General features: G+C 49.8%; 2 protein-coding genes across 2 annotated transcripts in view; one reads left to right on the forward strand and one right to left on the reverse strand.

The window, feature by feature from the left end:
• The window catches only part of SH3D21 (SH3 domain containing 21), a 17,061-nt gene extending 8,016 nt beyond the window's left edge, over positions 1 to 9,045 (forward strand). Inside the window, exons 11-16 of the mRNA XM_006886584.1 lie at positions 7,010 to 7,103; positions 7,193 to 7,245; positions 7,373 to 7,458; positions 7,587 to 8,746; positions 8,830 to 8,893; positions 8,974 to 9,045. Coding sequence (XP_006886646.1) covers positions 7,010 to 7,103; positions 7,193 to 7,245; positions 7,373 to 7,458; positions 7,587 to 8,746; positions 8,830 to 8,893; positions 8,974 to 9,045 — 1,529 coding nt within the window. The remainder of the gene's footprint in view (positions 1 to 7,009; positions 7,104 to 7,192; positions 7,246 to 7,372; positions 7,459 to 7,586; positions 8,747 to 8,829; positions 8,894 to 8,973) is intronic.
• A 1,094-nt stretch (positions 9,046 to 10,139) lies between these two features.
• Positions 10,140 to 10,913, reverse strand: EVA1B (eva-1 homolog B (C. elegans)). The gene is made up of 2 exons (XM_006886450.1): positions 10,847 to 10,913; positions 10,140 to 10,573 (listed from the first exon to the last, which is right to left on the reverse strand). The coding sequence occupies exons 1-2, from the start codon at positions 10,911 to 10,913 to the stop codon at positions 10,140 to 10,142; spliced, it is 501 nt and encodes a 166-aa protein (XP_006886512.1).
• Positions 10,914 to 15,003: the final 4,090 nt, after the last annotated feature.

A 15,003-nucleotide genomic window follows, 5' to 3' on the forward strand; every position in this document is an offset into this window, starting at 1 on the left:
ACAGTGAATAAGGGTTCCAGTTTCTCCACAACCTCGCCAGCATTTGTTGCTTGCTGTTCTGTTAAATTTTGCTATTCTGACTGGTATGAGATGATATCTCATACTTATTTTGATTTGCATCTCTCTTAGAGCTAGGGATTTTGAACATTTCATCATGTGCTTGTTGGCCATCTGAATGTTTTCTTTGGTGAAGTGTCTGTTCATCTCCTGTGCCCATTTTTCAATTGGATTGTTTACCTTTATATTGTTGTGGTACTCATGTGTACTTTAAGATCTTTGTTTATGAGTTCATTACCTGACGTTAACCTATGAGACACATGCAGTACTTAGTTGGGAAAGATTTCTTCCAGAAAGAATCCGCTTCTACTTTTGCCAGTAACCAGAGGGCACCAACCATCAGCCTTCCTGATGGTGAACAGTGATCTATGCTGTGTGGGTGCTGAGCCTGGAACCTGTGGGGAGGAGGTGGCTCAGGGCCTGAGGCACCTCACCACAGGCTGGAGGCCCCGGCTAAGGAGCCACAGAGCAGGACAGCCTTCTCACCACTTTTCTGGCCCTTGTTTCTCATCTTCTCCCCCCATTTTCAATTAACTTCTCCACCCATTCTCAGTCCGTCATTACCTAGAGAAGTGTATCCTAAAGCAGATATAGTTGTTCTTTTATGGAAAGGGCCTTTTGGAGCATCCAATCAGCTGTATTACTAGAGTTAGCCAGCAGCCCACAACTCAAAATGAGATTTCTCCTCAGTGACTTTCATAAGTCAGTTCTGATATATGAGTCAAAGATCTCACTTTTATTTTTTTCTTTACTATTGACTTTTACTAGTAGAAGCCTTATTAACCTAGCAATTTATATAATTGTAAATCATAAAATGAAACATCTGAAAGTGATAATGTTATCGGTTGAATTGTGTGTGTCCTAGATTATATACTATATATCCTGACCACTCGCCCTGTGCTAGGTAGCTCTGGTTGCCTAGAGGTTAAGGAATTGCTCTGCCAACCACAGGTGGACCGTTCAAATCCACCAGTTGCTCCTCAGAAGAAAGATGACAGTCTCCTCCAGTGGGATTTACCACCTCTGAAAAACCACTGGAGGATCAGTTATGTGTTGGTTCTGAGTTGAAGGTACATCACATGGTAATACAACAACAACTAGAGCTGGCAGAGAGAAAGCCAGGGCTCTGAATTCAGACTTCTAACCTCCTGAACTGTGAGAAAATAAATTTGTTTGTTGAAGCCACCCACTTTTGCTGTTTCTGTTATAGCAGCAAACATCGGCAGATAAAATCTATTACAACAACAGATAACATCAGCAAATGACACACTGCAACATATTACTAAATATAAGATGTTAAAAAAACAAACAACAGAGAGTTTGTGGTGACTTGAGTAAAGGTCGTGCTCCAGGTCCAACCTGCACTGAGCTTGGACTCTACACCACTCCTCTAGCTCCTGGCATGTGGTAGCATCATTCAGCTCTCACAACATACATGCTTCTACCTGTGCTTTCAGATGAGGACACTGGGGCACGGAGGGATTGCCCACATTCTTATCCAACGGGTAAACTAACAGAGCTAGAATTCAAAACCTGGTGCCTGGATATAGATACTCACTGTGATGCACTGTTGATACATAGCTGCCTTAGTTATTTAGTGCTGCTGTAACAGAAATAAGGGGCTCTGGTGGTTCAAATCTACCAGCAGCTTGTGGGGAAGAAAATGTGCAGTCTCCGCCTGTTAAAGCTTACAGCCTCAGAAATCCATTGCAGGATCATTAGGATTCAATGGCAGTGAATAACAGGAATACCACAAGTACATGGCTTGTGGTATCTAATTACAAACAAGTTTATTTTCTCAAAGCACTACCTCTAGGGGAAGTTTCCCTCTTGGCCCTGGGTCTCTTATCTCTCCAACTTCTGCATCCTGGTTCCTTGAAGCTCTACCTGTCTTTTTTTTTTTAAATAAAATTTCATCTTTATTTTGCATACTTTCAGAACAAAATAAACAAAACTCATAATTCACAACATCCAACCTTGTTCTTGAGAAAGGGGATAAGGCCAGAAGCCTTTACATCCTGCCTTATACACAGGACAGGAAAGAAAAACACTGGCAGTCAGCAGATGGAGCCAGGTGGGAGAGGGCAGCTCAGGCTGCTGTGGGAGCCACATACTAGACAGGGGGAGAGTGTGTGTTACAGTAAAAAAAATTTTTTTATTTTTTTATTAATATTAAAATTTACAGAGACTTGGGGTTTCCATTCATTCATTGTTGTACTTTTCTCCCTGCCCACCCCTACCCCTCAATTTACTTCTCTCTCTGAAAAGTAAAAGAAAAATTCTTTCATTGTTATACAATCCTTCGCGCTAAGTCCACTCCACTGTGAAACCTTGTGATTTTCAATTGTTATTATTTTCACAATAATTCCCAATCATATATCCCTTTTAAACAGTTCTCTCATCTGTTTGAATGCAGTATGTATGCATCATTCCTCCTCTCTTTCTCAGTCTTCCCTCAACCCTGATGTCAATCCCATTTTATGACCGTGGCACTATGCAGTATTTGTCCTTTGGTGACTGAGATATTTCACTCAGCATAATGTCTTCCAGGGTCGCCCATTTTGTATAATATTTCATGAGTTCCTTGTTTTTCAACATAGCATAGTATTCCATTGTGTGAATATACCACAGCTTCTCTATCCATTCGTTTGTTGATGGGCACTTAGGTTGTTTCTAACTCCTTGCTATTGTGAACAAAGCTGAGATAAACATGGGTGTGCATACATCTGCTTGGATGTCAGTTATGATTTCTTTAGGGTAAATTCCCAGTAGTGGAATTGCTGGGTCAAATGGTATTTCTATCTGCAACTTTTTGAGAAAGTGCCATACAGCCTTCCATAGTGGTGGCACCATTTTACACTCCCACCAACAGTGAATAAGGGTTCCAGTTTCTCCACAAACTTGCCAGCATGTGGTGTTTGCTGTTCTGTTAAATTTTGCTATTCTTACTGGGCTGACTTGATAGCTCATAATTGTTTGATACAGTAAAATTTTTAATTTACTTCTTCCATGTGAGATGTGTCCTTATCACCCTCAAATGTGGGGGTCTCATCAAGAACAGCAGCCCTGAGTGCCTCAGCTGTCACCTCCTCTTCATCAATGCCTAAGCCGAGCTTGATCATGAGGTCGAGGTGGTTGGAGTAAGCCTGGGGATCCTCAAGGGAGAAGCCAGAAGGGAGCAGTGCACATTCAAACAGCAGCAGCACCCCATTCTTTTTTTTAAAATATTTTAATTTATTTATTTTTCATTTCAATGAGCACCCCATTCTTAACAGCTTTGTCATTTGTGCCCACCTCAGCTTTCTTCCTCAGTGTCTGAACAATCAGATGAGCAGGATTAATTTTTCAGGTGCTTTTTTGGCCGTCATGTAACCCATTGTAGACTTGTCCTGAAGCGCCTGTGCTTTCACAATCTGCTCCAGCGGTCTGTCCAGTATACGTGTAGTTACAGTGCTGCAGGGTGAAGGTACGAGTCTATCGGAGACTGTCACCTTCTCAGCCTTCTTATATAAAATTTCCTTCATGAGCTCAGAGGTTCTCAAACTTGGCCTTGCTTTCCTGCACTTTCTTTTTCTCCTCTTCATCCTCAGGTCGTTCTAGGCCCTCGTTGGTGACGGAAACCAGTCTCTTCCCATCAGACTCCTTGAGTTGTTTCACAGAGCGCATTGACTGGTTCAAAGCCCCACTTTGTGCACTCGGTCCACAAAAGCAGAGTGGGCCACCGGCTCTTTGTTCTCACCAGGTCTCCTTCACAGGTCTCCTTCTTGCGAGACACATATTCTGAGAGAGACGTCATCTCATCTCCAAATTGGGAAGTGTGATAGCGAAGCCTCTCAGAAGGGCGACACCAGTTAATAGAGTCCTCATGGATCCCAAGCTTCAGGCATTAAGAGAATGCCTCATAGAATTTCATGTAGTTCTTCTTGGCTTCTGCCAACTCAGAGAAGAGCTCAAGACACTTCTTGACGATGTTTTTGTGGATGACCCTGGAGATTTTGCTTGGTTGCAGCATTTCTCAAGAAATGTTAAAAAGGCAGATCCTCAGAGCCAACCATATCACGGATGAAGTTCAGATACCCTGGTATCACCTCACCACAGCTGTCCTTGATGAATACATGGCAGACATAAAGTTTAATGTTATTATTCTTGTTGCTGTTCTCAGAGCGGTCAAAGGGAGCACAGCAAGGGTTAAACAGCGACGCCATGAACTCCAGCTGACCGTCTACTGAGAAGTGCTTGACTGCCAGGTGGTCTCCCCGACACTAGTGAGGCTCTTGGAGAACTCCCCATCTTCCTCCTGTGTGACGTTGTCAGGATTTCTGGTCCAAATGGGCTTAGTCTTGTCCAATTCCTCCCATCAATGTATATGTAGCCTTATTTTTCCCTTTTTCTTGTCCTTCCCACTGTCATCCTCCTCATCTGAACCCACATCTTCACTCATGGGCTTCTCTTCATCATCCGATTTCCTTCTCTCATTCTTTCTCTAAATAAAGGGTGACGGGGCAGCCTCTGAACTGTGAGTGCCTCTTTGCTTCTTTGACTTGTCTCTCCTCAAAGTACTCTGTCTGGTCCCCTTTAAAGCATACAATCACTTTAGTACCTTGATCAATGGGCTCCCCATGATCAGCAGGAATTGTGAAGGAACCCCCAGCTGAAGACTCCCAGACATACGGCTCATCATCATTGTGTTTTGTGATCACTCCCATGTACTCTGTCATCAAATAGGCAGAATAAAAGCCAACACCAAATTGACCAGTCAGGGAGATGCCTGCACCAGCCTGCAGAGTCTCCATAAACGCTTTGGTACCAGACTTGGCAATTGTTTCCAAAGTATTTATGAGATCAGCCTTGGTCATGCCAATGCCTGTGTTTACAAAGTACATCAAAGTATGTTCTGGGGGTTGGGGATGATGGAGATTTTCAGCGTCTCTTTACCACTGTCCAATTTGGAAGGATCTGTCAGACTTCCATAGTGAATCTCGTCCAATGCATCAGATGTATTAGAAATCAACTAAGAGCAACAATGAATGAATGGAAATCCAAAGTCTCTGTAAATTTTCATTAAAGTTAATAATAAAAATATATAAAGGGGGAAAAAAGAATAGCTAATATCTGGAGATGAAAGCCATATCTTCTAGTTAGTTTAGATTTTTCTAGTGTATTTTTTGTCACTGTACTACTGTATCTCTGATGATTAAAGAGCTGATCTGTAGCATAAAACCCTCCAAAGAAGAAATAAATTTTGATGGAAAATATGCATGATTTTTGGTAAAAAATATCTTTAATTAAAAAATGGTTTTAATAACAAAGAAAATCAACTAAGGAAAATGTCCTTGTTGGAATAGAAGGTATTGATGATAAGAGACAGTGTTGGACAATCTCTGCCCGACAGGCAAAGGTCTCCACCTCCTCCTCCCCATGGTGCACTTCCTCAGGCATCTTGATGAAAAGGGCTGCAAGTACCAGGGAGGTGGGCTCTAGGGACAGGCTGCACAGAGCTCAGGAGCAACACAGGGGTGACTCAGGAAATGGGTCTTGACATCTATCCTCCCCCCATCTCTGCTACTCCCTTTGCTTGATTGATTCATTATTTCTATACGTCATAAGATTGATTTAAGGCACCCTTGTCTTGATCCTGTCTTAGTATCCCTTCCCAGCTAGGGTTATAGCCACAGGCACAGTGGTTAGAATTTACAACATGGCATTTTAGGGGTCAGGATCAGTCCCTAACATTGACAGCACCTGTGGGTGATGATGTGTCTTTGTGAGTGTTAGCACATGAGTTTATTCCATAGTGGTGTCTGTGTGTCTGTGGATTTGAATGTGACTGCTTTCAGGCAGTCATTTGGTGTCCCCTTCTCAGTGCAGACTCTTCCAACTACCTCGCTTAAAATTGTACATTCTCTGCTTATTCTTTCTTAGGAACACTTGATGATGCTGACATACCCTATTTCACTTGTTTTGTGTACAACTGCTTTCCCAGTAGAGTGTGGGCTCACACAGTCCAGGCAGGACGAGGGCAGCTGATGCCCAGGGTGGAAGCTGTTGTAACTACCCATGTACAGGTGGTGGTGGAATAATTAGATTCAGGACATATTCTGAAGATAGAGTTGACAGGATTTGCTGATTTAGTTGTTCAGGATGAGGGGCTAAGAGGAATGTAGGATGATTCCTTTATGGATGAGTGAGGAACAACAGTGAGAAAAGGGAGATTTAGGGGGATGAAGGGACTGGGAAGTGAGAGGAGTCTGGGGTATGTTCAATATATGATGCCAGTTGAAGACCCAGAGAGGACAGCTGAGTATGAGTCTGAAGTTCAGGAGAGAAGAAGATTTGAGAGATGAAAAAGTCAGTTTTGTTGGCTTATTGATGATATTTAAACCTAGAAGACTGGATGAGATCTCTAAGGGGGTAACTGAGATGGAGAAGACAAAGACATTCAAAAAGAGGGTGGACAGGATGAGGGCAGGCTGTTGCTTTGGCCCAAGAAAGAGATGAGATCTGAGTTAGAGAAGTTGAGTTGGAACCGACTCACAGCTGACCCTCCTGTGGCTTTTCATAGGCAATATAATCACTCATAAGGAGATTGCCCATCTTTCTCCCATGGAGCAGCTGGTGGATTCGAACTACATGCTTTTCTGGGTTGGCAGTGTATCTCCTTACCATTAGGCTACCAGAGTTCCCTAAGAAGGGACCCATCTTGTAAGTGTGGAGGTAAAACTGGAAGGATATGGCACCAACTCCGTCTCAGAGCTGGCCTGACACCCAAAGCTAGGCGTCCCTTCAGGGAGCTCCTAGGAGGTGGGACTGATTCATCTCTTATCTCTGCGCCACCCTCACCCCACTCTGTCCCCCTTATGCCCCCTTGCACAGCTCATTATAGTGTCAGCTCCTGTTAGCTAATAGATGGACAAATGGTAAATTAGTGCCTCATTTCCCTCTTCCCTCCCAGCTTCTGCTAAAGAACAAAAGAAGATGATGTCCAAGACAGCCCTCCCCACTGTGAAGAAGCTGGTGACACCTCCCACTGGACCTGGCAAAGCCAAGTAAGGAGCATGATGGGAGTCGGAGGAGGGGGAGGCTATAAAGGAAAAGCTGCTCCCTACCCCCAGGGCCTGATGAGAGTATGTTCCAGGCCATCCCGGACACCCAACGGGGAGAGTCAGAAGCACCCCTCCTGTGACTCTGGTAAGGGGGGGATGGAGATAAGGTGGGGTGGTTGTTCTGAAGAACAGAAACAGGGAGAGACTAGGATAAAGAGAGACTCTGAAAGTGCCAGAGGACACCAGGCCCCCTAAGGTTCTGCTTCTCACAGGCTCCAATGGAAGACTCCCTGCTGGGATTCCTGGGAAAAAACGATCTAAAATTCAGGGTTCTCGTCAATGTTCTGCACTCAGCCAGGTGAGATGCCCAAAATGCGTGGGAGTCAGTGCACTGGGCAGGGTCTGGTTCCCAGAGGCATGGTCTGTTCAGGATCCTGCACAGAAGTCTCCAGCCATCAACTGAGACCCCCACCCCTGTCATCACAGGAGGAAGAACAAAGCAGCCTGGCAAAAAACCCTTCTGTAAAGAAATCCCCCACTCTAGACAAGACCCCCAAAGCAGAGAAGACCCCATATCCTGATAAAGCTACCAGTCCAGAGAAGACTCAGACTCTTAACAAAGATTCTCCCTCAGAGAAGGCCCCAACTCTGGACATGACCCCCTCTCCTGAAAAAGCCCTGACTCTGGATAAGGCTTCCACCTCAGAAAATATCCTGACTCAGGAAGAACCCCCTCCAGAAAAGAATGTGACTCCAGATAGGGCCCCCAGCCCAGAAAACATCCCAACTCTAAACAAGACCCTCAACCACGAGAGGGTCTTTTCTGTGGATGAGACCTCTGCCCTAAAGATCCCACCTGAAGAAGCTGGCCCTGGCTTAGAGATGGCCCCACCTGGGGATGAAATGCCCTCTCTAGATGAAACCTCAATTCCAGACCAAGTCCCCCCTGAGGACGTGACTGGCACTGGACATAACACTCAATTGCATCACTTCTCCCCTGAGGGAGCCCTGCAGGAGGGACCCCCTGTGGCCAAGGAGTTCCAGCCCCAAGAAGATGAGATGGATGTGTTCAAGGATGCCCCAGAGTGCATCTCCACCAGGGTGAAGCTGGACCTGAATGATGAAACAGACAACCCCCCACTACAGTCCGATCCAGAGTCTATGTCCTCCCCTGATGAGCCCCACTCCCAAAACGAGGCCACAACCCTCCTACGGGGGACACCAGTGGAAGATGAGGCTACCTCTAGCGAGGAGACAGCCTTGAAAGAGGAGCCACCCCTCAAAGCAGAAATGCTCCCCCAAAAGGAAGTGTCTCCCATGGAAGAGGCACCTCCTAAAGAAGAAATGTCCTCCCTGAAGGAAGAGGCTTCCAGAGAGGAAGCAGCCCCCAAAGAGGAAATAACTCCTCAAAAGGCAGTATTTCCCATAGGCGAAGCACCCCCAGAAAAAGAGGTCCCTCCCAATGACTTAGCTCCTGCTCCAAAGAAACTAGATCCCATCAAGTCGACCACAGACCCCCAAGACACTCATTCCAGGGCCTCACAAAATCCCACAGAAAGCAAAGATGACAAAGTCGACATAGTGAGGCTAAAAGACGAGGTGGAGTCTCTGAGGAAGTCACTGGACCTGATGGGGGAGCTGCTGGAGTAAGTAGGAAGTGGCGGGGAAGGGATGTGGGGTGGGCTCCTAGCCTGCCCACTCCCCCTCACCACGGCTCTCTTGTCCGCAGAAAGAAGCTGACCAGCATCTGGGAGGAGTTAAAGAGTGAGAGGGAGCATCGCCAGTTGCTGGAGGTGGGTGGGACGTGGAGCCCTGGAGAGGAGCGAGGACCCGCTGGTGGTGGGTCTTCTCTGATGTCCCCTTTCTTGACCAGGTTCAATTGATGCAGAGGACACAGGAAGCCTCAGCCTCGCACTCCGTCCACTCACAGACAGAGACGAACTGAGAGTGGGCCTGGGAAGGACCACATGCCAGCTGGGAGGGAAGTCTGGCTCTGGCCACCCACCTCCTCGCGCCCTCTCAGGGGATTGCCCGACAGTAAACCCTGCTGCAAGCGGCGCGAGCCTGGTCTGTGGGGCGGGGCCGCGCACCGGGGGCGGGCCCTCCGCATTCCTGGCGGTCTCTCCCGGGCACATCTGGCCAACATGTGGCTCCCATTACCGTTCCCAAGGCCTGCGCAAGGCTATTTTTATCCACCGGATGATGTGGGGGAGGGCTTCTTCGGACGCCAGTCCCGAAGTGGAGTAGCAGCAGGCTGAAGGCGCCCAGGCGGGTCAGGGAGCCCGCTAGGCCTGGATTCCGGAATCCAGCTGTGTGCCAGAGACGGGCCGGCTGTCGGGAAGCCGGCCCGCCGCCTTTCCAGCTGGGACCCCTCGGTGGGCCCCAGGAGACCTCACAGGAAGGCTCCTCAGCTCAGACACACACACTATGACAGTAAGTCTAATAAGGTTTAGACTCAGGATCACCTCCCCAATACCTGGATGTTTGTGTGTGACTGTAGTGTTTGCATGGTGGACACAACACATCTGTGGGGACAGGTGTGATGTACACTCAGGCCTTTGGGGTAAGGAAGGTATTTTCGAACAAGGATTGTACGTGAGTGTGAAGATGGATGTGAGAGGAGTGTAGGTGCAGGCTGTGTCCCCCGGAGCCTTTTGCTATCTGAAGTGAGCACAGCTATACGCAAAGACTTCTGGGGAGTGGGTTCCCTTCCTGCATGACAGGAGCCTGGGGGCCGCTAGGAATGCAGGGCAGATGTGACAAAGAGGGAGAGACTGAGTCACTGAGAATGCAGCTTTCATTGGTCACTTCTCCGTTTTTCCCCTGGTGGAGGTGGGGACCCTGCTTCCTGCCCTCCCCCAACGGCCTTCTGGAAGGACTGGGGAACGGTGCCTCCCAGGCGGTGGGAGATCCAAGTCCAGTAGCACGGGGAGAGGGGCCATCTTAGCACCGTGGGTCAAGGTAGTCCCAATGTCCTGGGGCCACTGCGCGCTCTTTGCAACGTCCAGTACCCTGAGCACATTGCAGCCAGGCCTCCAGTCAGTAATAGTGCATGCGGCCCAGGGTTCCTGTGGCCGTGGGGCCGGGCCCCAGTGTGCCTGTGCCCAGCAGGTCGGGCTGCCCGGTGCGCCAGATCTCCCGCAGGATGCGCTCGCGTTCCTCCAGCCGCTGCGCACGCTCCAGCTCCTCTGCCGACGTGAACACATTGACGCTCAGGGGCCCGTCAGCCTCCACCGACAGCTCGGCTCCAGGCAGCGTGTCATCGGGGCCCAGCCGCGTCATGGTGTCCTCCTCATCTTCATCGTCGTCCTCGGGCTCCAGAGTGCTGCTGCTGCGGGGGTCTCGGCGAGGAGGGGGGCCGCGGGGTCGTGGGCGGGGCGCACAGGAAATGCTGATGACCAGGAGGCACAGGGTCAACAGCAGGCCGAAGCAGACACCCAGCACGAAATAAAGGCCGAAGCTTTCGGGATTCGCTGGGGATTAAAGGGCAGAGGTCATACAAGTGTCCTGGAGGTGAAAGGCAGTCCTGGAAAAAGACTCTGGCTCTGGGTTTGGCGGTAAAGCCATCGGCCGTGTACAAGAATATTAATGAGCTGCCATTGGCCATGGGGGCAGTGCGGGTGGAGGAGCTGGAGGGGTTGAGTGGCTATTAATTAGAGTTCTGCCAGGGGCAGGGGACTGGGGTGGCCAAGGGTTGGTGTGGAGGGGGGGGGGGGGGGACTACGTGCCCAGGCTCCCACCCTCACCACGGATGTGTGCGTAGGCCGCCAGGCTGTTGCTGAGCAACTCCATGTCCCTTCGAGGGGCGTCCATGCTGCTCCGGGGGTGGGGCTGCGCTCCTGTCAGGCGGTGAGAACGTCAGGGTCAGACCCTTCTCCTGAGTCCAGAGCTGCCCCCGACCCGCATCCTTCTCTGCAGGAGCAGCCCCTGGTCCCACGCTGCAGTGAGCCGCTCCCTAACTTCGTGGCAGGCCCGGGCGCCCCCCAATCCCGGGGCAAAGGAGTGAGCGGCCAGAGGCTCCGCCCCTCGTGGGTGCCTAGATGGGGCCGGGCGGCGGGGCTCCGGCGCTGGACCGAGGGCTGTCTCCCCTTCTCCCCACGCAGACTCGGAGGAGAACGGCCGCCCGTGGGGACCCCGACCCGTAGCCCCGGCTCACTCACCGTCGGCGCCCCGCTCCCCAGCGGCCAGGGCCCTGCGCGTCCGGCCTCGGTCCTGGGCAGCCGCATACACCCAGGCCCGCCCGCGCCCGCCCCGTCCGGTCCCGCCCGCCCGGCAGGCTCGACTCCCAGGCGGCGGCAGTGAGGGCCGGACACGGACACGGGCCGCTGGACCAGCGCACGGAAAGTTTCCTCCGCGGAAAGAGGAGGGACGGGGCGGGGCAGGGGAGGCGGGGAAGCCTGCGCCCCGGAGGAGGGGGCGCGGAGCGGGAGCCGAGGAGGCCGCGCCCCCACAGGAAGCAGCCAGGGAGGCCGGTGCAGGCCCGCCCCCAGCCCACAACAACCGTAACAGAAAGGACCGAGCAGTTCTGACTCCCCGCAGTGGGCTCAACACTTCACAGGTCCTTCATTTCATCTTCCAACCCTGTCGATCAACTCTCATTGCTTCCAGTCTGCACCAGCTCAATGCTGACCTTCCTAGCGGGTTTTCAGAGGCTGTAAATCGCACAGAAGTGAAGGTCCATCTTTCTCATTGCTGTTAGATCCAACTTCCAGAAAGGCGTGGCCTTTAATACTGCGCTCCCTACAGGCTGTGCCATCAGATTTCCCTGCCACGCTGACTTGTGGTGCCATCGAGTGAGCTGGAACCAAATCATAGCTAATCCTCCTGCAAGTTTTTACGGACTGTAAATTGCGCGGGAGGAGATCATCCGTTTTTCTCCCGCAGAGTGATTGGTGGATTTGAACGGCAGACCTTGCAGTTGGCAGCGTAATAATGCCTTACCCACTAGGTCACCCAAGTACCCTACCACGTTGAATAAGTGTTATTGTGTGCTGTCGAGGAGATAAGAAATTATGCCATTTAGTTTCATTATTCCTCTAAAGAACAGGGCTATTTTACTTCGTAGATTCACAAATCATGGAATGACAGCTTGGACAACTTTACCACTGTCAGGATTTGAACCCACTGCTCTCTTGACCCGAGAGCCTGAATCTTAACCACTAATAGCCCTCCTCTCAGGAGACCCCTGCCTCAGTTCCAGCTCCCATCTCTGCTCCAGGCTCTCCCTCCCCACCCTCCTGCCCTGCCTGCTGGTCCTCAGGTCCTTCAACCCTTCTTGGAGGGAGAGGGCTCGCAGCCCCTCCCCCCAGGGCCCAGTAGTGTGTGTCCAGCTGGCTGAGCTCTGTCACACGGGGTTAATGATTGTTGGACTCCTACTCCTAGCCAGGCCAGGCCCCCTTAGCAGAAGCCAGTGGAGGGTTGCAGAGCATTGCTGGGGGTAGCATGCAGCAGGGTGCATCCCCCTTGGCCCACGGCTAAACCAGCCGGGACACATGCATGCATTCCACTTCTGCATGCAGTGTGCGTGTGTTTGGTGTGTGCAGCCTGGAGTGTTCTTCCTGCCCAGACTTTCACGCCCCCATGCTTCTCAGCCCCCCTCCCGGTGCTGGAGCTGGCGTGAGGGGGAGGCTGTGTTGGCGGGAGCCTTTAGAGAGGAGGAGGGAAGAAGGAAGGGGGAGAGGAAATTGCAGACATAGCTGAAGGCGCTGCCTGAGGTCTGTGGGCCAGCTAACCCCCCTCCCTGCCGAGTTCAGAGACCCTACTCCAAGTCCTGATTTGGGGTTCAAGCAGAGGGCAGCCCCAGGTGGGAGGATGGCTGGAAGAGAGGACTCCCATGGGGAAGTCCTCCAGGGTGACTGTGTAACTGTTTAGTCTTTTTGTGAGTGTGTGGCGATATTTGGGCCCATATCTGTGTATTTGTGCGTTAATGTGATTTATCTTTTGTATATGTGCATGTGGGGGTGGGGAGTGGTTATGTCTGTATGTCTATATGGTCACTATTCAACAAACATTGACTACAGGGTGCTTGGCATTTCCTAGGTAAGGAAACTCAGCAATCAACAAAAGAGACAAAACCCCCTGGCCATAAATAAGATAGTTTTGGGTAATGCTGAATACTGGAAAGATTATTTGATAGAGAACATGTTGGGGGTGGCTTTTACCGGGGATATCTGAAGTAAGACCTGGATGCTGAAGAGAAGGCAGATGTGGCACGATCACTGTTTGAGTGGAAACGCAAAGGCCATGAGGTAGAAGAGAAAGCCAATGTGGATCATGTGCTGTGAACACAGGAGTGAAAAGCTGACTGTGCCGGGGACTCACAGACCCTGGTTAGTGTAGTTGTTGTTAGGTGCCATCAAGATGCCTAAGACTCATAGAGACACTATGTATATCAGCCCTAAACCCTGATCTCTCCCTTGCCAATCTTACTGTCTCTGACATACTTACCCTGACTACCCCAGTTACTGAATCAATCTATCTCATCGAGGTCTTCCTCTCCTGCACTGTCTCTCCACCCTCCCAAGCATGACGTCCTTCTCCAAGGACTGATCCTGCCTTGTAATATGTCCAAAATATGTCAGACGAAGCTTCAGAATCTTTGCCTTCAAGGAGCTTGACCCTCTCCAAGACGAACTTGTTTGTTCTCCTAGCAGTCCATGGTATATTCAATACTCTTGTCCAGCACCACAGCTCAAAGACATCAATTCCCCTTCTATCATCCCTAGTCATTGTCCAGCTTTCTGATGCATAGCAAGCAATTGCAAAGACTATGGCCTGGATCAGGTGCACCTTAGTCTCCAGACCGACATCGTTGCTGTTCAGTACCCTAGAGAGGTCCCTGACAGCAGAATTTCCTAATGCAAGTCATCTTTTAATTTCCTGGCTTCTGGTACCAAGAGTGTTGACTCTGGAGCCAATTAATCAGGCCAGTGGTGAAAGTATTTTTTTCTTTATGTTCAGCTTCAATCCATATTGAAAGCTATAGCCAAGCTCTTCAGGTCCTCTTCAGTTTCAGCAAGCAGGGTTGTGTCATCTGTATAACGCAGATTGTTGATGAGTCTTCTTCCGATCCTGATGCCACATTTCTCACAGAGCCCAGCCTCCAGGATAATCTGTCCTGTGTACAGATTGAAAAGGTATGGAGATAGGACACATCCTTGGTGTACACCTTTCCCAATTTTGAACCATGCAGTGTTTTCCTTGCTTTGTTCTGACGACTGCCTCCTAGTCCAAGTATAGGTTTTGCATGAGCACAATCAAGTGTTCTGGAGGTTTAAACAGGGGTGTGTCAGGGTCCTGGTCTTTGGAAAGATCACTCTGTAAGAGGGTCGTGAAGAATAGAAAAGCAGGGAGAGTAGTGAGCAGGTGGGGAGGTAAGCAATGGGGGTGACCTGGACGAGAATGGCCAGTGGAGGAGGTGATGAAGCAATTAGATTTGGGCTGTATTCTGAAGATTACTTGGATAGCTGGATGTGAGAGAGGAGTTAAGGACAATTTTTTTTTACCTGAACACCAGAAGAGAAGTTTATATAAAGGAGCAGGGTTCTGGAGGGGTCCTGGTTTCATTTGTAGATTTGCTAAATTTTATGCCACCAGTAGGTAAGCCAAGGTGAAGTCAAAGAGGCAACTGTAGCCTGGGCTGGGAATGGAAAGTTGAGAGACTCAACAAATAAGATAGATTGAAACCCGCTGGGTGGTGCCCATGGTTAATGTGCTTATTGTGACTAGACATTTGAATGAAGACAGTGTGAACAACAATGGATATGAAATTTGTTGTTGTTGTTGTTGTTGTTATGTACCGTCGAGTCCTTTGCGACTCATAGCGACCCTATGCACAACAGCCCTAAACCCTGCTCTATCCTGCGCCAACCGCACCGCCTCTGACACACCCATCCCAATTACC

This window comes from Elephantulus edwardii, unplaced genomic scaffold, assembly GCF_000299155.1.
Source record: "Elephantulus edwardii isolate Elephantulus edwardi_28Jun2011 unplaced genomic scaffold, EleEdw1.0 scaffold00049, whole genome shotgun sequence".
Lineage (NCBI taxonomy): Eukaryota > Metazoa > Chordata > Mammalia > Macroscelidea > Macroscelididae > Elephantulus > Elephantulus edwardii.